Below are 24,768 nucleotides of genomic sequence, written 5' to 3' on the forward strand. Positions count from 1 at the left end.
TTTTGAGACCTAAAACTGAGTCTGAGCGCGAAGAAGATGGATCGGTACTTGTTGTTGGTCACCTGGAGGGAAGGAAAGTTTCGATCCGTGGCCAGTGGGGAGATCGAGCCCGGGACTGAGGCTTCATCCCTGGAGAGCACCGAGAAACAGCCTCGTAAGCTTTGGGCTTGAGAAGAGGCGGGAAAGACCGGCGGGAAGGCAAAGAATTTGAGTTTCCGATAAAGTCCTAGAGGGAGGAGCATAGGTCGAATGGTCCTGGGAACATATAACTCTCCGCAGTAGTTTATAAGAACTGAACAGTAGTATCGTGTCAATGGAAAAGATATAAAATTGTGAGGATTGGATGCCAGTGCCCCAAGTGCTTGGCGAACTGAATTTTTAATTGGTTGTATCTCTTGATGGGCTAGTAATTGAATTTTTGCTTTCTGGAAAGGTATGCTTTTAGAAAGTAGCATCCCTTGGTGTTCCACCTTGAAGAAAACACAGAAAGAAACGATGGGTTCTGCAGATCTGAGTTGACATTCAATGAGGGAAACATGCCACACTAAAGAAAAAAAAGAAAAAAAGAAATGACCAGTTTTAAAAGATTTTAACTACTTTTTGATTGCATTGCTTTTTGATGTACTTGACTAGTCTCTATATTACATTTTCTATGTTTTGATTAAGCAGACGTTTTGAGGAAGAAATGTATATAGTTCTTAGTATATACTTCTTATAGTATATACTTCTTTTGGAAGGAAGTTTTGATTTCTTGTTACTGACTAGCATATACGAATCAAGGGATTTGACTGTTTCCTCTGTTGTATCAGCACTTGAATAGTCTTGATCAACATGAATTCTGTATACAGTTTACAGGCCTTCGGATCCTCAGATAGTGAAATTGAAACAACCCTAGATTATGGTAACTCTTGAGCCCACTGAGTTAGATGACTGAATTAGGTCTTTATTTTTTATAGATTTGACAGCAACCAATATTTATCACCTCTTGAAGAGAAGCATCAACGATTCAATCCATCCAGATGATAGTACATTCCCTGGTAAGTACAGCAGTGTAATCATTAAATTCCCCCCAAAATCTGGTACAGCACTTTATTGGAAATCAGTTAGTTTGATAGGCTAGGAATACAAGAAATACTTGTGGACTTTGAATGAGGCACAGGGGTATCTTCAAGAAATTCTCAACTACATTACAATTCATTCCTGATATTTAAGTGTTGTAAGCTGTTATAAAAAGTTATTCTGGGCTCCCAACTTGAGTTTTACTTCTGTGTAACCCTTGCTTTCCTGGAACTCTTATCTGAAGACCAGGCTGGCCTTGAACTCACAGAGATCTACCTGCTTCTGTCTCCCAAGTGCAGGGATTAACTGCATGAGCCACCACTGCCCTGTTTGTGGAGAGGGTCTGGTCTTGAGTAAAGACACATTATTAAAGCTCCCAGTCTGACTTTTTTACCACTTGTGGCTGTTACTTTCCTGTCTATTTTTATTTTTTTATTTTTTATTTTTTATTTTATTTTATTTTTTACTGATTCTCTTAAAGCAAAAACAACTTTGCTTGCTAATGTTCTTCCTCTCAGTTCTCATCTGCTTTGACCTTTTGAAGTTACCCCACTTTGGCAAGAAATCTTTCCTGCTTTTAGCTCTATTGGTATTTCACAAATATATCTATTTGTAAATGTATTTGATAATTTCCTTTTCTTTTCCCTCTCCATCTGATAGTATCCTTTAAAGGCCTCGAAAATATGAATATGAAGACACATCAAATCCTACAAGCTGAAGGAAGTGTCTGTAGATGCCAGGAAAATGTCCTCATTTTGAAAGCTGCAGCTCCCATGATCCTGTTATAATCTGCTTCCTTCCTTATTAGAGACCCTGCAGTCTCTCGGGGGCAGCACTTACCACTGAGGAGTGATTTCCAGTATGTAGGTGCTGCACTAGCCTGTTGTCCAAGTCCTAATGGTGCTCTTATTAATTTCTGAAGTTGGTAAAGCTTAGATAGTGCTACTGTTATCGAAGCAAAGATTTTTTTCCCTCATTTGTGCATTAAATGCATATGTATAAGAGCTCTTGAGAACACTCTAGACTGGGTTCTCATGAAAGTACTCACTCTGCTCATAGGGACAGGGTTTCTTAGAAGACACCTCTTTTGCACAGTAATGGAGAACTCTGCAAGTGACAGTGCAAGCTGAAGGCATGCAAGACCGTCCCAATACAATAATCAATTAGAAATTAGAGTTGTTCTGTGACCTGTGACATTCCTATCAAAGCTAATTTAAAACTCTTGCTGGTTTTTAATGGCTCAGTGGGTAGGATTGCTTGCTGTCATGGCTGATGATCCGAGTTCATTCCCCAAGACCCATACATAATGAAGCAGAAAAGCAACGCCTGAAATAGTCTTCTGATCTTCACACAGAGTGGTGACACTCAGGTGTCTACACACATACACACACACACACACACACACACACAAACACACAATGTAATTTAAAAAGAAATTGAAAACACTGATTGGTTTTAAATATTTAAGACAGTGGAAGAAGTAGTAAAGCTAATGTTTACTGTGTATTCTGGAAATTAAAACACGAGACACACTATAATTGAAGTATTTTGCTTCCTTGTAGAGCTATTGAAAACAGCTGGGCATCACTTTCTACTTTGCCATCATAGAACTTACACAGATTTAGCATCTTTTCTGTGCTTTGCCGACTTATACTCTAGTTACATCAGTTTCCAGTGTTTTATTCTTTGGACTATCAGTATTGTGAAATCTCCGTGCATTCCTTTAACATGAAGGTCTTTTTGCTACCATCATTTTCCCTAGGGCAGACATCCTTGTCCATTTTAGCGTGTTTGTCACAGTAACTAACCTAGAACTCTATTTATATAGATTTGAAAAGCACTTTCAGCACCAATAATTTTGTTTTCTTGCTGTTCTTCATCTTTCTCAGCAAGTGCCTCTTCTAGTTGCCCATTGTGGGGGCGGGGGGAAATACTACAATGAGTTTACATCAAGACCAGGAGGAAACAAAATGTAGATATTTTGCTTTCTCTGTATAGAATTGAATCGTAAGAAGTTCAGTGATTAGTTAGCAAACTGTAGAAGTAGTATCATGATCAGTCACTACATGGTACACTTTCTTTTTGGTAATGGTTTGTGTACTAAAAAGCTTGGTTGGTATAGTTATGCAGACATCTTTGTAAATTGTGTCAGGGTATTTGGACTTTTTCCTAATTGTAATCAACAGCTATTAAAGGCTTTAATGCAGGGAAGATGATCAGATGTTGTCATTCTTCCTGTTTTTCCTCGTCCTCGACCTCCTCGTCTTCATTGCTTTTTCTTTTGAGTGGGTGTGGGTATTCATGTGTATATACTTGTTATCTTATGTGAGTGTGTCCTAGGGAATCCCCCTTCTCTACCTCCCAAATGCTGAGACTGTAGAGGTCTGCCATACCTGCCTGGCTTTTATGTGGGCTCTGGGGATGTGAGCTGGAGTCCTCACAGTTGTATGGCATGTACTTTATTCTGTGAGCTGTCTCCACAACCTGCAGATCTGCTCTGAAGTAGTCTAGTTGGACCAGACACATTAAGCACATTAGAGAAAGTTACAGCTATTGAGATTATTGTAGATCAGCTGAAGATTGGGGGATGGGGAGCTCAGACAGATGTAGGCAGTGGATAGATCTGAAGGGAATCAGAGGGAAAATGCCTGTCTTAATGCGGAGTTGGCTTAGTTTAGGAGAAAGGAATCATAAATGACGTTAGAAGTCTGGTGGCATTCACTAAGAAGGAAGCATCTTTAGTGACATTACTAAGAAGGTAGTATGATGACTTGTTTGGAACACATGGATAGTTGCCTAATAAGGTATTTAAGATATAAAAATTGAACAGATGTACTTCAGACTACATGATGTATTTCAGACTACAGGAGTGCAGTGCTGGCGATGTGGTTATAAAATCATCTGTGTATAGATTCAAGCCATGAGAAAGAGGAGCTTCTTTATAGATGGCAGGAAGACAGAAAACAAAACAAACAATCAATCTCAAGAGTCCCAGTCTTCAAAGAACCCCATTTTTAAGAGACTGTAAAGGAGGAGCCAGAATTAGTGCCATAGATCCAACTGATGTAAGGGGAAAATAGTCACATAGTCACAGCAGTCACCGTTGATTCTTCTCTGATTCATACTGAGAGATTAAATATCAACAAAGCTGAAAATTAATAATTTTGTAAAAAGTCAATTGTTAGCAACTTCGAGAACAATTTCAGTGGCATGTTAGGAACGAAAAGCCCACTGAAATGCCTTTGAAAGGCGTGGCAAGGCTGATGAGGAGGGGACCATCATAGGTAGGCAGCATTTTCAGGGATTTGTGAAGAGTGAAGAAAGAGATTCACAGTCATTGAACACAGGAAGCTAGGACTCTGTTGGGAAGTACTGCTTTGAGGAATAGGTTTGAAGGTTTCAATAGTGAGGGGAGTGGTTTAGAGTGCCTGGGCTGGGATAGTTTTGAGGAATAGCCTTGCATTGGAAGGTCAGTACTTCTTGCATGTTGGCAAGAAGGAGTGAAGAAAGAACTAATAGGAAGGCAAGTGGAGTGGTCCATTTCCTCTAAGGACTAATACCCAGTGGTTTCCAGTAAGGAAACAGTATTTTGCTGAGCTTTCTGGAAGTTTCAGTTGACACTCAGCACCTTACCTTGCTCCCACAAGTTAAGCTGATGGTTCACCTTTCCTTCCCGGCCTTGAATCTGGTTTCTCTCCATAGCTCTGAGTTTCTTTTGGCTCCTCTGAGGTATGCTGCAGGGTGACCTTTGAGTTCACACTCTCTCTGTCTCTCTCTTTCTCTCTGGTGCATTTTATGCTATTGCATTTTCCAAGTAGAACATTTTCATGTGACCAGGTAGAACCATGCCTGCATGGTCTTTGGAGAGGGAATTGATTTTACTTAGTGGCCTACTTGTTTCGTGTCACCCAGGCGTAACTGAGTAGCTGTATTTTCTTTTTCTTTTGTCTTTTTTCTTTCTTTTTTTTTTTTTGTTTTTTTGAGACAGGGTTTCTCTGTGTAGCCCTGGCTGTCCTGGAACTCACCCTGTAGACCAGGCTGGCCTCGAACTCAGAAATCCGGCTGCCTCTGCCTCCCAAGTGCTGGGATTAAAGGCATGTGCCACCACTGCCTGGCACTGTATTTTCTTAAAACATCTTTATGGTAGATTTTAAATGATGATTAAGAAATATGGATTAATGCAAACTTGTAATTTTTCCTTTAAGCAGGTTGGATTTTTTTTAAAGAGATTTACAACTTGGAAAACTATAGACTATGTTTCAGAATTATTCAGTTCTCTAAGGAGTAATTTGTTACAGTGACTGCTTTTTTATTGTCTTCCCTTCTTCTAATAAGTGTGATTTGTTTTCAAGCTTGTTCAGTGGGTGGCACACCTCATTCCAGGAAGTGGTTCTTTGCAGTGCAAGCAATATGCGGATTTTATCAGGTAATAGCTGTTAGTGAACGCCTTACCTACTATAAAGGCTTTCATGAATCCACTCTGTTTAATGGCACTTTTTGATTTGTTGGCTTTGTAGTAGCTATAGGAAATGTCTGTGCTATACATGATGATGTGACCCCATCACTTACCATCATCTTCTGTTAGTTTTGTAGTTCTGATTGGCAAGAGATACATTTTGATGCTGAAAAGGATAAAATCGAAGATGTTCTTCAAGCAAATATGGAAGAATGTCAGAGTGCTGTTGAGTGTTTTGAAGAAGATGACAGTAATAGCAGGGAATCCTTATCCTTGGCTGAGTATGCTCATATGCCTATACTGCCTGGCAGATATTTAACAGTGCCCTGTTGTTTTGAGATGGGAGGGAAAAGATCGGCTATTGTAGCAACTATAGTAGGGGAATTGTAATCATCTGCAATATTCAGTACTTCAGTTTTGGAAGACACTGGTCAGATGAGACCTCTCATCTAATTGATACCTGAAAACGTTGTTTAGGTTCACACAACTGCTAGAATGCTGCTTGCACTGGCTTATCGTTTTCTTGAAGCTAAATTCTGCCTGATCCCGTGTTAGCTTGACTATGGGAGTTATTTAATGCTAACAGATAACAGTCAAATTGAAGCACACTGTGTTTTTGGTCTCTGAGACTGAAACGTGGGATTTTTTTTCCCCTCAATTTATATGCCTCTTCAACTTTTCTGATACATTTTGTAATCCACACAGTTCCTGAGATATGTCAATTGACTTCACTTATAAGCCTCTTGATTCTTGCTAGAATGTGAGAATGATCTAGACACTAAGTTGTGATAACCTTTTTCTTCCTAAGACTTTCCGGTTTTGTCTCTTTGTTAAACTCCTTTCCTTTTAGCATTTGTCATGTGACAGGAAATGTTCTTGTTTTGTTTTAGTATTCATAGGATCTACTTATAAATATTATAGGCTTTAAGAGTCCCTTCTTACGGGTTTCACATTGTGTTGGTTAATGCAGGAAGCAGTGTACACGAGGGAAGAACTGTGGAATAGTAGGAGTTAGAAAGTTCTGTTTGATTGTGTGATGTAAGGCCATCTTTAAAGAGTTAGCTCATCTACTCTTTTGTTTCCTCATTCACCAAGTATGGAAGTTCTTTTAGGTACTTTCTAAGATGCCTTCACTGAGCCTTAAAAAGATCTTATCGATTCATGTTTTATCACTGAAAAAAATGATGCGCGCTACCTTATTTCCACAAGAGGGAGCCTGGAAACAACAGTTAGCACAGGATGCTTTAGGCTTTTGTTACAGACATATCACCTTATGAAGAAGGATTTATACCTTTATCCTGTATAAGAACTTATTTTGAGAACAAAATTTCATTATCTGAATAAAATTTATAGTTTTTAGGAATCTGAGAAAATGTCATAGTCTCAGTGAAGACTTCACTAACTCAGAGAAAAGCAGTGTCCTTTATTATTAAAACCTACTGCTGGCTTGCTTGGAAGATTAGAAAAGTGTCTGGTCTATTATTTATATTGAATATATAACATATAACTTGGGGGCTTTGTTCCCGTTATTATTACCATCGTTGGTTTTGTTTGATTTTTGGGTGTGGGTGAGAGCTTGTACTTGCAGGTTGAAGTATGGCTTTCACACATAATGGCTATGTGGTTTTAGGACATTTATTTAAAGGAGAAATAGCAATCTTAATGGTGCATGGGTTTGTCAGCTGCGTCAAATAAGGTAATGTGTCTAGCATGTGTAACTGTGTAGCACACAGATCATTAGTGCCTATTATGATTGTATGATATATATGCATGCTTATGCATATTTATATGCATATTTATATAGGGCATTTTTCTCTAACTGTATTCTTTTATTGTAGCTTATATGAAGAATCAGCAGAAAGTTTGCATCAGTTATCAGACAAGCTTCCTGCTCCTGGTAATATGATAACTGTATTTGTACTTATTTGTATTTTATGAACGAGTGATGGATTCTATAGAATACCAGTCTTATAAACACCAAGACAAATTGCTTCTTTAACTTAGATTGTCGGGATAACGCTCTATCATGGTGCAGATAGCATACACATCACCAAATGGAATGTCATGCAGTAGGATTAAGCTCTTTGCTAGCAGTTTTAAAATAGAAACCACTTTTTGTTCCTAAAATGGGAAGCATATTTTATAAAATGTAAAATACTATATGATATTATCCTTAAACACTTCTTTTGTCCCAGTATACTGTATTCTTTGTATTACTCAAATACTTATTGGCAAAATTTGGTACAGTGGTATTCACAAATATTTTTGCAGTTTTTTTATGAATGTTTTCATTATTGAATACCATTTATTGACCATATGTTTGTTTGATGTCTGTATTGTATATCATGCACTATTCTGGGAACTGAATATACAGTGGTGTGTAAAGCTAGCTAGTGATAAAGGACGACACAAGTAAAATTCTTTCATTCAAGGAGCTAGTATTTACAGCCAGATTTTACTACAGAGTCCTGTATAGAAAATGCAGGGTTTGTGGAGATGGCTCAGTGGTTAAGGCCCTGGTTGCTCCAACAGAGGACCTGGGTTCAGTTCCTGTCACTCACATGGCAGCTCACAGCCATCTATAACTCCAGTTCCAAGAACTCCAGTGCCCTCTTTTGGCTTCTACATGCATCAGAAATGCACACTCACCAAATATAATCACAAATAAACATTTTCGTAACTTTTTTACCCAATTATTGAGCCCAAAGCCTTGTACACATTAAGCTACCATTCAGCCCACCAGATTTCCTTCAGTGACGTGTGCCAGTTTAAAAATATTTACTAAAATTTTATACCGTTGCTATTTTTGTCTAATTAAATGCCTTTGGTTATCAAATTTTTATTTAGCTTTCATTTCATTTTATTTCCTGATCTTTCAATAAATTTGTAATTTCATGTCATTTAAACTGGTGTGAAGTAAACCTTCTTTCTCAGAATCTAATGATGGTAATATATAATTGGTTATACTGAAAGCTTTATTGTCCTTTAAGAGAAATGATTTATTTGAGCATTGCAGTTTTACACTCATTCATTCCCTTTTGGATAACAAAATTAAATGTAGGAGGATAAGATGAAGTTGCACAGTTTTTTTTTTTCCCCTGCTGAGTACAGTAGCATTGATGATCCCCAAAGCAATACATACAATTAGCTGCTGCTGGGGAATTGGCAAACAATTATGATATAGTTCATTGTTTTCTGGCATGTACTAGCTATTTCCACATAGTATGGCGTGAACTCAAATGGTAGCGCATTATAATTTTTGAACTCCTGAAGATATCTACTGTTTTCAAATAGTCCTCTATTTTCTAAATAAGCTTTAAAAATTCAGTTGTCGAGAGCACTGTTTAAACCTGCTTTAGATCCAGCGTGTTTTAAAACTTACTGTCTTTTTTTTTCTAGGTAGAGCAATGATAGACGTAATACTGTTGCCTTCTGACAAAGATCCTCCTAAGTTAAAAGAATGCTTGCCCATTGTAGGGGCCTTGAAACATCTGAAGGAATGGCATTCAGCAAAAGTTATCATAGCAGGAAGTCACTGTGACATGTAAGCTCCTTTGGTTCTGTGTCATTGTTCTCCTACTGGGTTTTCAATAGATTGAGCCTTTGAAAATTACTTTAATGTGGCGAGGTAAAGTTTTCTGTTGTACTGTAATTAGAGACTTGCACCTTTACTGGAACCTAGGTTTTCCTCCTTCCCTATTTCTAAGATGTTTAAGGTCACTATTGAGCACCATTTCTCCAAATGTACCTTTAGGCTTTCAGTACCTGTGCATACTAGGGTAGCGGCTCTGCTGGACTAGTCATGTCCCGTCTGCTTTCTGTGGTACATGGCAAGGTACACACAGTTGTATTTATGACACATTAGTAGAGGTCAGTTGTACACTCCACATTTGATTCCAAACTTAGTACTCAGACTGTTCTTATTAACTTCATGATTTCATTTTTGATTTAATAAATCAAGCACTTAAAGAATGCTGACTAAGCCAGGCCTAGCAGTAGATGCTGGTGAGCTCTCTGTGTGGAGTACAGGCAAAGCAGGATGCCTACAGTCAAGACCGCCCATGATCAAGTACAGGCAAAGCAGGATGTCCACAGTCAAGACCGCCCATGATCAAGTACAGGCAAAGCAGGATGCCACAGTCAAGACTGCCTGTGATCAAGTACAGACAAAGCAGGATTCCTACAGTCAAGACCGCCTGTGATCAAGTACAGACAAAGCAGGATTCCTACAGTCAAGACCGCCTGTGATCAAGTACAGGCAAAGCAGGATGCCACAGTCAAGACTGCCTGTGATCAAGTACAGGCAAAGCAGGATGCCCACAGTGAAGACTGCCTGTGATCAAGTACAGGCAAAGCAGGATGCCACAGTCAAGACTGCCTGTGATCAAGTACAGGCAAAGCAGGATGCCCACAGTCAAGACGGCCTGTGATCAAGTGATGTCATGAAAGTCATAAGAGCTATGAAGAACATTCAGGGTGGCACTTTAGTTCTTTGAAGCTGAGGGACTGACATTGAATCTGTGTGAGCATCTGACACAGTTAAGCCAGCAGTAACTGGAAAGTTTCTGTTTATATAGTAGGGGTGACAATTCTGAATATGTGTGAATTTAGCAGCCCTTCCCCAGAGACTACCTTAATGGATAATTCATATTAATAGAAAATTGCAGTTAACTCTTCTAGGCTGTAGTTAAAATATAGCCATTTAAAAAAAAAAACCAGAAAAAAAAAACCCCAGAATTACCATCATTTAATTATCAAAATCTTTTTAAAAGAAATTGTCAGAACATTGCAGAATACCAATTACCAAAATCTTTTTCTTTCTTTTTTTTTTTTTAACAGTAATTGTCAGAAAATTGCAGAATACCTTTCAGCTAATGTTGTACCTTTAGAGGAGTTCAGAAATGCTATTGACTCAAGGGAACTGTGGAGAGGAGAGATTCAGATGCGGGAACGAAAGGTAACCAACGAGTTTCATAGCTTTGCCATGTACAACGAAGGCCCTGAGCTGCATACTGCTATGAGTAGAACTGTTGGTGACTTGTTCAGTTGGTCCAGTTTTTAAATTTTATTAGATTTTTATTAGTTGTGATTTCAGTAGACACTGTGGTTATATTTTAGGTATGGCTGTTGGATAGTGTGGCATTTTGAGAACAGTATTGGACATTAGTCATGTTGCTTACTCAAGACACTTTGTTTTACTGCCTGTATTATCTACCAGAAACAGTACTGGGAGCAGTTATCTATGCATTCTTAGGTCATCTCAGTCACATACATACCAGCTCACTTACACGGTGTTTTAAAAATTTTGTTAGAGCCTAAATATATCAATCATCAGATGAAAATAGTTACTTAGATTACTTCAGAAAGTCTTAAACTTCAGAGGTGAATGTTGGTGGCTTTTAAAAATTCTATCTATTTTGAAATATATGTAAGTTCATATATGTAAGTTTTGTAGATAGGAAAATTAAGATAATTTCTCAATGCTTGTTCAAGATAATGAATGGGTTCTAGCATTCTTGTTGTTTTTTGTACTTTTCCCCCCTTTATCTTTCTTACTGGCTCAGTGAACCATCCAATAAGACAAACAGAATAATGTGCCTAAGTTTATCTAGATCTACATACTGGCTTATCCTAGTTTTACAAAGATTCGGTCGTTAGGTAAACCCCCTCTGCAAATGGTGTTAGTAGGACTAATTAATTAATTAATTAATTAATCTTCCACTTTGTCTTCATGCTGATTAATTAGTTGATTGACTGATTGATTGATTAATTGATCAGCATTGAGGCATAGTGGAAGAGTTGACAATGTGCTTTGGAGAACTGCCTTTGTTTTCATTTTTTGAAGTCATGTGCTTACATGTGGGCAGATCATGCCAGAGTTTTTACGAGATTCTTTTACTCCTTGAGTATGAAACTAAACACCTGTCAGTCCACAGTTTCAAACTAGCTTTCAGCTGACAGTCATTCTAGTGATTAAAGATGTAGTCTGTAGAGTGACAATCCTGAATTCAAACCCTGACTCCACTCCAGTTTTGTGTGACTTCTTGGTGCCACAGTTGTGTTGTTCTCTATGACAGGGATGATCATAATAACTCATAGGACTTATTTGGCTTTTATTCTTTAATATGAGTACACAATAGTGACACAGGAAGTTCTGTCTGTCAGAATTAACTCATCTTTACTGTTAGCAGTCATATTGTTGCTACTTCTGTGGTAACTGCATTTCTCTCGCCCATATACCCTGAAGGTAAGCTGTGCGAGGCCCTGTATTACAAGTCCAGTAGTGAAGAACACAGGCAGCTCTGTCTGACTGTAACTTATAGATTAGTAGGAAGCAGGCACTGAATGTGCACCAACGAGGTTGCTTGGTCCTGTGGGCTGCATGAAATGAGTTAGTTTACTATTGCTGACTAACCAAGGATCACTGAAAGGTTTTTATGAAAAATTGGTGTTTAAGTTAATGGTACAATGTGTATCTAACAGGAAGAAATACCCATTAAGCTGAGGTATCAAAAAAAAAATTCACATTTGTATATGTATTTATAGTAAGGTCAGTTTCTTTTCAATATCTTCATTCTAATAAAGTATATTAATCTTCATTCATAACACCTATAATTGAGTTCTCTTGGTTTCTTTTCAGTTTGGATTTGAAATTAGTTTTCCTGAATTTTGTTTAAAAGGAGTCACACCTATGAATATTAGTGCATATAATTTAAATACCTGCTTCCTTGCCAAAAAGATAGCATCATCTAAGGATAAGAATATTTTGCCTAAGGTAATGTATATACATTTTTTTTTTTTTTTGGTATCGTCCAGTTGTGCCGTTTTGTTCTGTGAAATACTCTTGAATCTTGACTTGCTGTTACTCATATGTGATGCTTTGGGCTCAGCGGCATAGCGTCTGTAACTCTTATAATTGAGTGTGTGAGTTACATTGTGTGATGTGCACTGCACACTGGGGAGAGACTGATTGCTACAGAGTATTTGTTTTAATGAGGTAATAATTTTAAAGTCAGCGTAAGCCTGAATGATCTTCAGTTGGAGGTTACTCTGTGACTCTTTGAAGATGAGGGAAAAGCTAGATGGCTAGCTAGACCCTGGTTTGGAACTTTTCTCTTCACCTGCTGTATAGTGGGTGCAGCCTTGGGTAGACTGACAACTCATTTATGAAATGAGGGCAATACTATGTCACAAAGTTACTATGAAAATTAAATGAGATTAGAGATTAGCACCTGACGCAGATGGTAATTCTCCTCTCATATCTTCTATAGATCTGTTCTTCAAATGCAAGCAATTATGAGATGTAGTAATTAAATGAGTATATCTAGGATTTTTTTTTCTGTTGTTGTTTTTGTTTTTAAATATGGAAAGCCAGGAGAAGAGGTCCTTTACATGTGCTCTTGAAATCCATCTTAAAAGCAGATTTCAAAATTTAAGAGCATGTCAAATACAGAGGTCCTGAAATTACAGACCGTCAAATGATGGTTAATACATTCTGATGGAAGGGCAGTAGAGAAAAGGATGTCGTTTTTGCTTTAATTTCATTTCCCAGTGTTTACTGTAAGCAACTTGTCACATCCGTCCTTCACAGGGATTTCTAGTTCTTTCTAAACCTTACACTTAGATTTAACGACTTCAGCTTCTCTTTTTTGGCAGTGTAAAGTTCAAGTATAATGATCTATTGTCAAAAATTTTTTTTTTTTTTGCTTCTATTGAGAATATTCTTTCATCTAACCTTTTCAATGAATTAACGTAAAATTGATTAGAATAAATATTTCTTGTCTGTATCAGTTACTTTTCTATGGCTGTGGTAAAACAGCAATGACTAAGGCAGACAGTTTATTTGGCCTTACAGTTCTAGGGCACTAGATCCATGGTGGTAGACAAAGGCAGGGTAGCAGGGGCAGAAAGCTGACGACACACGCATTGAACTATAGGCACGAAACAAAGAAAGCGAAAAGTCCACCTTCATCTAACAAGCTACCCAACCTGCTAGTCCCTTAAGGCTCCCCAAAGAACCAACAGCTAGGAAGCACATCTTCAAGTGCCCAGACTGTAGGGGTGTTTTATTCAGATCACTGTATGCCCCCATGTATGCATTCAAGGGAGGGTGGGGAGAAAGAAATGGAGTGGGGAAGTAGGGATTGCTGTTGTTTTCTGAAAATGAAAACTGGTTTCTCTTTGGATGTGTTCATGCTTCCTGTGAGGCTTTAAATTTTTTAAACTAATAATCAGTAATTTGTTTGCTTTCATTTCATTTGCAGGATTTAAAGTAGTAAACAATTTGAATTTCTTTTCTAGGTTTTCCATTATTATGGTCCTGCTTTAGAATTTGTGCAGATGATAAAGCTATCAGATCTTCCCTCCTGTTACATGTCGGATATTGAATTTGAGTTGTATCCTTTGGTCGACGTGTTCATTTTATTTTACATTCCGTGGGTCAGGTAAAATGGTTTGGTCCCAGCAGGTCAACGTGTGTTAGATTTACATTGCTTTTCACTCTGATGTATTCACTGTTTAGTGCTCATGCCCAAGCGGAGTTTCCTACCATGGGGCTTCATGGGAAGGGAGTTCCTGCCTTTTCCACATTCTCCTGACAGAAGTCTTTCCCATAAGCCAGGCGGCCTTTCTTGCATTGTAGATTGCTTGCTGTGGGGAGGATTACGGAAGGCATATGGAGCTGACTGACCTTGCTTCCTTGATGCTTGTGATGCTGACTGCTTGAGCACGGGCTACATCTCCACACAGAGTGGCATTAATTGGAACTGTCCCGCCCAGCCCTGTCTTGGCACGCCCACATTGGTTTTGTGTTGTCTTTATTACTGCTTTATTTAGTTCCAAATGTCATTTCAGAATCACTTTCCCTTTTCTGGAATCCAGGATGCCTCTCCATGACTTCTATTCTTTTCTTGATACTGTTCTGCTAAAGACAGATTGTGGGGTGTGTGGGTGTGACTCATGGCCACACTTTTCTCCCAATTCCAAAGTTGGGTTTCTAAAAGGTCCCACTTGTAAAAACCCGTTTTTACCACAAAAGGGCAGAAAAGGGACACATGAAGTTGTTTCTATGATTTTCTTTACATTTAGATGTTGAATCATGCCCTAAGATAATTTAGTATATTTTTTCCCGGTCATGGTTTTAAGAACGGTTTTAAAGTTTATCCCCAGCTGCATGCTTCATGTACTAACTTACGCTTCTAGAATAGGCAGAAGCTTCCTTCTGTTTGGCCCCTTTGTGCTTGTGAGCATCAGAGGAGAGTGTTAGGAATATGTGGGGGAAGCAGAGGAATTTATACACACTTCTGACTTGCTCAGATCTTTCTCTTGGTATCAGTATGATTGATTTATGAACGTTAGTTGGATGATACATCTTTCAGGACTTTTAAGTAATTATAAATGCCACCATATATATCTGAAATATTCAGTCTTCTTGGGGGGGGTATAGATCAGGGGCCAGCTAACAGGAGTCACTTGTCTCCTTCCATCATGAGGGTTGTTAAAAGGGCAGGTGCCTTTACCCCGAGCCCCTTCGCTGACCCTGAACAGACATTTTAAATTACATAATTGCTGGTTTAAAATGGACCACTAACACAGTGCCCTTGAATTTTTTAAGGCAGAGATTCATTTTTTTACTCACTCTTTGTTTTTATACTTTGTAGTAGATACTCAGAACTAATAATTAAGGAAATAATGTGTAACGGAAAGAATAATTGGTAATTCTTATACTTAGGCTTAATGAGTGATTTTCAGTGAATTATGGGAGAGTGTAATAATCAAGCTGTTTTTCCCAAGTCGAGCGATTTTCTGGTTGCTGGTCTCTCATTCTTTAACTCCTTAGTACAGAGAGGTGACTGGACACTGCACAAGGCAGAATTCCATGCTGCTGTTGGAACAGATCTCTTCCCTGTGTGGAAAGGTATAGAGGCTTTGTTCATTGTATATCTAGTACTTAGCATTTCAGGACCTGTTAAAAAAAAATAAATATGGCTCTTGCTCATGAATTTGGTACCATGACACAGCTTTACCAGTAATTCATGTTAAGATATTGTTCAAATGTTTTGTAGACAAAGTGACACTTGATTTTATAAAGGACTTTCAGAAATATTCGTTATATTACAATTTTCTTCTGTATTCCAGTGCTGCAGAAGAGAGTGTAGCTATTTTAATAGTTACATGTGTATATCATGTGATACATTTGATGCCTTTTTAACATTAAAAAAACTGGGACATATAGGATCCTACATAGAATCTTGTATCTAAAATCTTATATCATTTATAAGAGGAAAAACACTTAAGTCTTTTTCTGGAAATTTTGTCAACCATTGCATTTCTATAGAAATGATTTTAATGTATAAGACACTTACTGGCTGTATTTATGTAACACTTTCTTACCCCTGTCTTACCAGGTTACTAGCAAGTCTCCTGGGAGGAGATAGTGATTACCATAATTTCAGCAGTTTCCCCAGGGTGGCATATTAAGCCGTGGTTGTTATTCCCTTAGCAAGCTGGTGCTCTAAAGGGAATGTGATTTTAAGATCATCCCTTATATGCTTATATGATCCCTTAAAAATTTGGATTCCAGTCCCATTTTTCTATACGCTTAATAACATTTTGAATAGTGTGTCAAAGTATTTTGGATGAACTGGCCATTGATGATGTCAAGCTAAAGTCACGTATATGATATGTTTAATGAAGATATGAAATGACCCTTAGTCTGTCTAGTTATCGAAGGTGATGCTTATCCCAGAAATGAATAGTTATTTAGTACCTTATGTGCAGCTATTTTGTTTTAAACTTGCTCCTGGAACTCTGACTGTAAAGCATTAATGTATAATGTACAGGTCAGCGTGTATAAGCGAGGCCTTATACACTCCTGTCTGCAGTGCAGCAGAGGGAGGTACCGACAGCAGGTGCTGCCCTAGTCAGGGTTACTCTTGCTGGGATCAAACACCATGACCAAAAGCAAGTTGGGGAGGAAAGGGTTTATTTGGCTCACACTTCCTGATCATAGACAACCACTGAAGGAAGTCAGGACAGGAACTGAAACAGGACAGGAACCTGGGGTAGGAGCTGATGCAGAGGCCATGGAAGGGTGCTGTTTACTGGCTTACTCCTCATAACTTGCTTCAGCCTGCCTTCTTATAGAACCCAAGACTCCTAGCCTAGGGATGGCACCACCTACAACAGGCGGGGTCCTCCCCCATTGATCACTAATTAAGAAAATGCCTTATAGCAGGATTTTATGGAGGCATTTTCTCTATTGAGGCTCCCTCCTTCCCAGTGACTCTAGCTGGTGTCAACTTGACATAAAATGTAGCCAGTACAGGTGTCTTGCGACTTATACAACACATCTCTTAATTTGAAGCCATTTGGTTATTTTTTATTTATATTGAGTCATAACTTGTCTTTACAGTTTTCAAAAAAAGTAATTAAATAGCTGATTCTTTTTTGAAGTTCAGTGCTGTGTGTGTAGCCTTGTTTTTTTTCCTACTAATCTTACTAAAAAGGTTTTGTTTAGTATATAAGAAATGGGTTTCACTGTGACATTTCCATAATGTGTGTCATTATACTTTGTTGGCTTTAGACCTTTGTTTGTTTAGTTGTTGTTTATCAAAAAAATGTCCTGTGGTGTGTCAGATGCTTATTCAGATATTGCAGACAGCAGGAAGACAAGATCACCCCTCTCCTTGCTGATGTATTAATATACACAGTCGCCAGGAAATGTCTCAGTTTTGCATTATCCTTCATCTATCTGTCTTTTTCTTTGATTAACTTCAAAGTATGCATGAACATTTCTTGCAGTAAAGCCTTTCTTCACAGACTTCGCAAGGATATGAGAGTTTTACGGCACTACTCCGTGGTTAGAAAATGCGGTTTGAAAGGGGGAGTTTGCAGTTTTAAGTCTGATTTCATTAGTGATTGCTTGTTAGAGAGGCACTGGTGCGATGGCTGGATGGGGTTTGGAAGTGAGGGTGTAAGTGTGCTGCTGGCCACTGAGTTGTTGGACTCACAAAGGCAACCACGGCATCGTGCATGAGTCTCAAGTCATCGGAAGGGTTAGTGCGTGGGTGAGAATGGGCGATCAGAATCCAAGTCTGCTACGATCCACTGTAAGCAACTGACACCTATATTTCATCGAACATTAAAACTTGGGAGGTTCAGAAATATTTGCGTTCATCTTTGCTTTAAATATTTGTAGCAAATATTTAATCACAGTTAGGCTGTTTAAAAAGTGGGACCGTGGTAGTGGGCCATGAATCAGGATGTAAGTTATATGTAGGACAGCTCCGAGTGGGACCTTACCTGATGTGTTCCCCTCACAGTGGTGCTGGCCCTTTCTTCCCCTCGCAGCTGTGGCAGCCTCTTCTTCCATGGGCTGCATTTTGGACAGTGATGTCATTTTTTATGAAAGGACTGAGTTTTAGTATTTAGAGGATTAGATATGTCTTTTATATTGATTGATTATTTTCTATTGCTAAATGCTTTAGTTCCAATTGCTAATATTTGGCTGTTTAAAATACACTTAATGTTTTAAAAGTTTTCCCTATAATAATGAAGACAAACACTTCTGCTTTTCCTAATTTTATACCTGTAATTAAGATAAGTAAAAAATAATAAATAGCAACGGAGCTAATGTTATAAAATCCTAACGCAGTGTCACGTATTCGAGGTACTAATCCATTTACGTAGGGCAATTAAAGCAGATTTTCATTAGGTTTAAGATATTTGACTAATGCTTTGCCTAAATTTCTTCAGAGTTTTTATAAAATTAATGTTCTTTATTGGAATGTGCTGATTGATGTAACTGAATTTCTAAAATAGATGGTATAACTCCTAAAGCTGAAATTTGTTTTGTTTAGTCCTTAATCAAAATGAGAATTTAGATAAATACATCATAGTGATTCTTTTGAGCAAATATTTAGGAAACATCTGTATGCTGAGCCTTGAGAATACAAATATGAAGTTGAATTTGCACATGAATCAGTCAGAAGCTTCGGTGTGTTTTTTAAGGGGGTCTAATTCGTTGTCTTTTGCATTTTACCTGCTACCACTAAATCTGTTATTTCTAGGAATGAAAGTTTCATTTTTGCTCACCGATATGATTATGTAGCCACAAAAATAATCAGTACAGCTAGTGCTTAAAGTTATGGTACCATACACTTTGGGTATTAGGTCTCTCAGTTCCTCAATGTTTTTTAGATGTACAAAGGTATCATACCAACAATCTCTTACCCAACACATAAGCTCAGAAAATATGTATAACAAAATGTTATACTAGGTACTTTTCCTGTTGACATGTTAGATTCCCTGACAGACACACCTTAAGGGAAGAAGGGTTTACACTGATTCACAGCTCAAGGATATATTACAGTCCTTCGTGGTGGGGAGGGTGTGGCACCAGGAACTTAAAACACCAGGTCATATTGCATCTAGAGTAAGGAAGCAGAAAATGATGATTGCTCATGCTCAGACTGCCTCCCACCTCCGTTGTACAGTCCTGGACCCAAGACCAGGCAATGGTGATGCCCACTTTTAGGGAAGGTCTTTCCACTTTAGTTAACCTAACTAAGATAATCCCTCACAAGCAAGCCTGTAAACTAGCCTAATCTAAATAGCTTCTTACAGTTGTGCCAGGAGGTTTGGCCCTTGCTTATCTAGATCTTGTCAAGTTGTCAGTCAACACTGACCATTAGACAAAGTTTTCAGAAATAATTACCCTAACAGAAAAGAGGAGACTATGGTTTTGGATCCATCTTTCTGTTTTGCTTGTTTCTCTTCTCTTTGTTTTCTTGTGGGGAAAGAGTGTGGGAGCCTTTTTCTTTCATTTTTGCAGAGAAGTGCTTGAGAGAGCACTACTCAGTATCTGCTAAATGTGTGAAATATGAGTTTACATGACACTTGTCAACGGTGGATTTCAGTGTGCAAGCAATCGAAGTGTGCTCTGTTCTTCTTCAGGTCGGTGCTCTCTTCGTATTGCCATGTACTGTTAGTAAGGTGCTTATCCCACCTCCCAGCCAACTGGCCTCAAGAAAGTGGAAGGAATACATAGCTAAAAAGCCCAAGACAATCAGTGGTAAGTACAAGTCTTTCAGATGTTTTGTTGGTATATAATAAATAGTGCATTAAGTAGAAGTAGCCTTTATTGGAATTTATTGTTTAATACCTCTAACCATGTCCATTAAAAAGGGCAATAGTCAAAAGGCAGGACTTGGGTTAATTAGGTAGCTACTTAGATTGAATATTGGGTTCTAAGACACATCTCAAGAACAAAGTAGGTGAAAATGAAATGGTTCACTTATTACATGAGCCTGTGTCTATAATTTTCTGAACTTAATTATTTAATGCATGTTACTTGGGTCCCACAACATCATAGGTTTGTTAACAATATGGCTTTTATAATAACTGTACATTGGTTTGTCTTCATGTTATAGACAGGGACATTGGTGCTTAGAGAACTTAGCAGATAATTGGCTGAAACTTGGTTGAGTTTTCGCACTGCCAGTTTCCTGTACTGGGACTTTGAGAAAAGTAGCTCTACTTAAACCTCGAATAATCTAGGATGTCAGTGTGTGAGCACAGAGGTCCTTGTGCTCACAGATGAGCACCAGGGAGACCTATTTGTTTGTAAAGGCTCTTTTGTTAACTTTAAGAAGCCTTGTTTTTTCTTAAGATTTATTTATTTATTTTATGTACGTGTTTATGTACAGTTACTTGTCTTCAGACACACCAGAAGAGGGCATCGGATCCCATTACAGATGGTTGTGAGCCATCACGTGGTTGCTGGGAATTGAACTCAGGACCTCTGGAAGAGCAGATGGTGCTCTTAACCACTGAGCCATCTATCTCTCCAGCCCTTGGGGTTGTCACTATAAAGGAAGAGATGCATAACCTGTTTTCTGCCCAGAAGGCTGGGAGCAGTGGTGGTTAATAGCCTGGTGACCTTTGCACTATCTGTATGACTGAGTCCATACCAGGTAGATCCTCCCCTAGATCCTTAAGATGTCAAACGTAGTCAATCTATAGAACCCATCTTTATAGAAGAGGTCACATGTACTTCACGAAGAGTTTTTTGTAATCATGTCTTAAGCTGTATTGTGCACATGGAATTGAGTTAACTATCACTAAGAACTTTTTTTCCCAAATTGTGCTGTACCTAAATGTATCTAATGCAAACTGTTCCGAGTCAGCCTCTAGCTGTACAACCAAACTGAGCCAGGTTGAAAGCATTGATTACCACCTCATGCAGATTGAAACTCTGCTGTCTGTTGTGGTTAACAGAGACCCCCACACTTCCAGATAGCAGCCAGTCGTGCAGTGCTAGAACATGCGTTAGTGCAGGCTTAACCTGTCTTGGCTGCTCATGGGAAATGGATGCAGCTGGTGTTTATAGGTGATTCAACAAAATCAGAAGTAGATTTATAGAGCAGCAGGGCAATAGGCTTCCCGTATACTACGAAGTCATGGGAATCTATGCTTGTTACCATGTCTATGACTAGTTATATATATTCACACACACACACACACACACACACACACACACACACACACACGAATATTTGCATCTCTTAAATAAATATATCTCAGTATATCCTAGGTACCTCATAATTGCTTGCTTTTCTTGTAACTTTGTACAATTTCAGGTAGCCGCTAAGTCGACAGTTGTAAGTCTAAGAGAGTTTATTGATTGAGAATTCACACAGTTTTTCTTCCCATGATTTTTCTTGTACCTAAGAAAATACCTTGTAGTTTGAGTTCATGTTTTAGACTCACTGCCTCTTGAAACTTAGGGATGGAGAGTGGAAGCTTCTGAATAATAATCTGACCCAGCTCACATGGTTTGAAGATTGTTGATTACTGATTAGTCCAGGTCATTAGCACTGATTAAACTTGCTCCTTGCAGGAGTTTTTCTTTTAATCTAAGAAGCAGAACAAAATGAAATGAGATAGTTGATTATGGTCTTTCCTACCTATGACCCTTCCTGAAGGGGACATTTGTTACTTACTCTGTTGACAAAATTGAGAAGCCAAACCCTAACTGTGCTTCTTGGTTCTTCATCGTTCTTCTCCGAATTAAGGCTTATCCCGAACAGTTTCCTGATTGTGTTTCTTTGAGACTTTGTCCATCATTTTCATTCATTCATTTATTCATTCATTCAGCCAGCCAGCCAGCCAGCCAGTTAAGTATTCTTTGGTTCATTTATCTGAACATGAATGGATACTGTTGTCCACTAGATGCGGTAGAGTGATTTGAAGATTACCATTTTATATCACACTCATTGTTTTCATAGTGTTGCATAGAAAATAAATGTTGAGAAGTAGAACTTTGTATTTAGTAATGGATGATCGGAACAACCCTGAAGACACTACATGGAAAAAAAGCAGGGTGGGCATCAAGTAGATATCTGTTAAAAGAACACCTTCGTATGTGTATTCAACATTTACACATATTCGCGTATGTATTATTCATGGTTTTGCCATACATTTTAATTGAGCACATCTGGTTTACTAGGACTACTTACCACGCTTGACTCACATTAAACACAATCCTGAAGCTTACATTGTAGTAGAGATAAAGCCCTTAGTTCTGAACCCCAAATCGTCACACAGCTCAGGCTCGTAGTCTTCAGGCCTTTACTCCCAAGCTGTTTTCCCGTCACGCCCATGGCTGCCAGCAGACTCTTCTGGTATACCCATCTTTACAGCAGCATTGTTTCTCCTTGTTACTTACTGCTGTTTAATATTGCAAATTTGTCCCTGGCTGATACCCACAGGTACCTTTAGAAGTATGTGTTAGGTTATAAGTGAGGTATGTGTTTCCCGATAATTATTACTATCTCAGCAAGAACAATTAAATGGACCTGGACTTAGTCATGAACCATGCGCCAATATGTGTCTCAGTTGTTCTCAGTTCGCCAGGTTCCTTTCCTTGTAAAGTACATGTATGTTTTTATTATAACTACAGCTGCCGTTGCTTTCACAGATGAAAAGTTCTTAAGTAGCAGCAGGTCCCTGCGGTGTGACCTAGAATGCGCTCAGTTTGAAGCGTGCTTTAAAGCCTAGTAGCAACAATGCTTTTAAAAGATAGAAAGCAAAGCACTCAAAAATCATGCTATGGAGAAAACTGGAGAAGCATTGGACACACTAATGAGAGCATCGTCTATGTATCTGGAAAGAGATTTCCTTATATACAGTTTTCATGAAAGGCCGGACGGATCACGAAAAGCACCCAGCTTTTCATAGAGGAGTCTTATAAAATATTTGTTAAAAAAATTGAGCTATTGTCATCTCAAGTCATAGAGATGAGATAGAACTCGTTATCTATCAGTGTTGGAGGCCTACTGTGTGCTGGGCATGTTGCATTTATTGTTTTTGATTTTTAGAACAATATTGGAAAGTGATATTTTTTTTAAAGAATCTTTTTGTTGTTGCAAATGACAAAATTTAGATAGCTAGAAATTATGAAACTTGTCTATCATCACAGGGTGGAGCCCCTAATCTGAATGACTTAAAGCCCCTGCACAGTCGCTTTTGTTACACTCTGGAGATTTTGCTGAAAAGAGTTTTTACAGCTTAGTCTTTCATATTTCTTACTTGAAATTTAAGGAAGTCATTTGTTCTTAGGTAGCAAAATAATAGCAGTGTCTGATTATGTGTGTGTGGCAAGCTCCAGGCTCAACAAGAGATCCTGTCTCAGTCAAGGAAGATACCAGATGTCAACCTTGGGCTTCCACACACCGACACACACACACGCATCCACACACTGACATACACACGCACACACACACAAAGTAAATGAGTAAATAAAGAGCTTATAGTACCAGAGTTCATAGACATTTACTTTGTGTAAAAACTATCTTAAAATGGACCACATATCCAAATTTAAGAACTAAAATTGTACAATTTGTATGAACTAACAGATACCAAAAAAGCACATTGCCTAAAATGGAAAAATAAATCTCTAAGTTAGAGTCTACAAAAACTTAAAATCTATACTTTTTGAAAAAACATTTAAGACAATTTAAAAATAAGCAATGTATGAGGAGAAAATAGCTCCAATCATGTTTTGATCCTTACAACTCAGTAAGAGAGCCCCGTTAGCAAGTGGCCGAGTCGTGAATAACGTCATCACTGATGACGTATGAATGGCTAAGAACCCTCCTGGAAGCCTGCTCAACATCACTAGTCTTTTGAGAAATGCAAATGACAACTAGGATGTGATCTTATAGGACACTCACTAGAATAATTGTAATTGAAACTGTGTCTATCACATGTTAAGAATGGAGCAAATATTACATGTTTTTTTGAGGAGCGGAAGATGCTTAATAGAACAACTGTTTATTATGGAAAACATTTTGAGAGTAAAGTTAGACTTAATCATACAACCCAAGAATTTCAGTCCTAGTTATCTATCAAGGAGAAAACATTTGTGAGCAAATGCTTAAAAATACATATATAGGCATAGACAAAGGCCACTCTCAACCTTAGTCACAGAAGCATCTGTTTTCAGTCATGAGTGCTTAATGCAGACCTCCTGGCTGCTCAAAAGAGTGATGGATAAGGGCTTATCTTGAATGAATCATCCACTACCTTTTCTGTGGCTCAGGGACAAATCATGGAAGAAGAGACAGAAAGCATGTTAGTACTGGAAGACAGATAGGCAGAGGAACCCCATAGACATGACATAACCTGTGTGGTCTCACACGCACAACAGTTGCAGTTAGTATGCTTGGCTTGCACAGACAAGCCTGACCATACAGTCATGAAGGGGGGAATAGGGTCACTGAACCCTACCCCTTCCTGATGAACTTTGGCCACTGATGGACTCTGGAAAGATGGGAGCCATCACCTTCAGTTGTGCAAACTCACCAGGATCCACTGAATTACTGTAACCTGGGGCCATGAAGATGGCCCTGGCCAAACTCAGAGGGACATAAAACAAAAATGACATTAAGGTTGTGAAGAGATTAAGAGGGAAGGATGGTGGGTAGGAGGGAGGCGTGGGAGACAGACAGTGCTGTGTCGCCACACTCAGAGGCATTTGATTGTAAGGCTATCCGAAGTCCCCTTAGAAGTAAATGTAGAGCTTTGTTCGCTATAGTTCAGTGATTCCCTGCACCAGCCAAACATTAGAGAAGTGAAGCTGGGCTGCACCTGAGAACAGTCCAGTGTCAGTCGATAGCCCATTGCTCTTGTAAAAGCACCTGGGTGATTGACATGTGTTTCCCCATGGAGCTTCTTCAGCCCAAGCTGGA

At 38.6% G+C, this 24,768-nt stretch overlaps 1 protein-coding gene across 1 annotated transcript in view; it reads left to right on the plus strand.

The window, feature by feature from the left end:
• Positions 1-16: 16 nt before the first annotated feature.
• Positions 17-24,768, plus strand: part of Mtbp (MDM2 binding protein) — a 65,009-nt gene continuing 40,257 nt past the window's right edge. Inside the window, exons 1-11 of the mRNA XM_028767330.1 lie at positions 17-154; positions 957-1,037; positions 5,412-5,485; positions 5,645-5,796; positions 7,354-7,412; positions 8,915-9,059; positions 10,355-10,472; positions 12,156-12,290; positions 13,817-13,911; positions 15,359-15,431; positions 19,472-19,589. Coding sequence (XP_028623163.1) covers positions 37-154; positions 957-1,037; positions 5,412-5,485; positions 5,645-5,796; positions 7,354-7,412; positions 8,915-9,059; positions 10,355-10,472; positions 12,156-12,290; positions 13,817-13,911; positions 15,359-15,431; positions 19,472-19,589 — 1,168 coding nt within the window. The 5' untranslated portion in view covers positions 17-36. The remainder of the gene's footprint in view (positions 155-956; positions 1,038-5,411; positions 5,486-5,644; positions 5,797-7,353; positions 7,413-8,914; positions 9,060-10,354; positions 10,473-12,155; positions 12,291-13,816; positions 13,912-15,358; positions 15,432-19,471; positions 19,590-24,768) is intronic.

Source organism: Grammomys surdaster, unplaced genomic scaffold (genome assembly GCF_004785775.1).
Source record: "Grammomys surdaster isolate TR1022 unplaced genomic scaffold, NIH_TR_1.0 63, whole genome shotgun sequence".
Lineage (NCBI taxonomy): Eukaryota > Metazoa > Chordata > Mammalia > Rodentia > Muridae > Grammomys > Grammomys surdaster.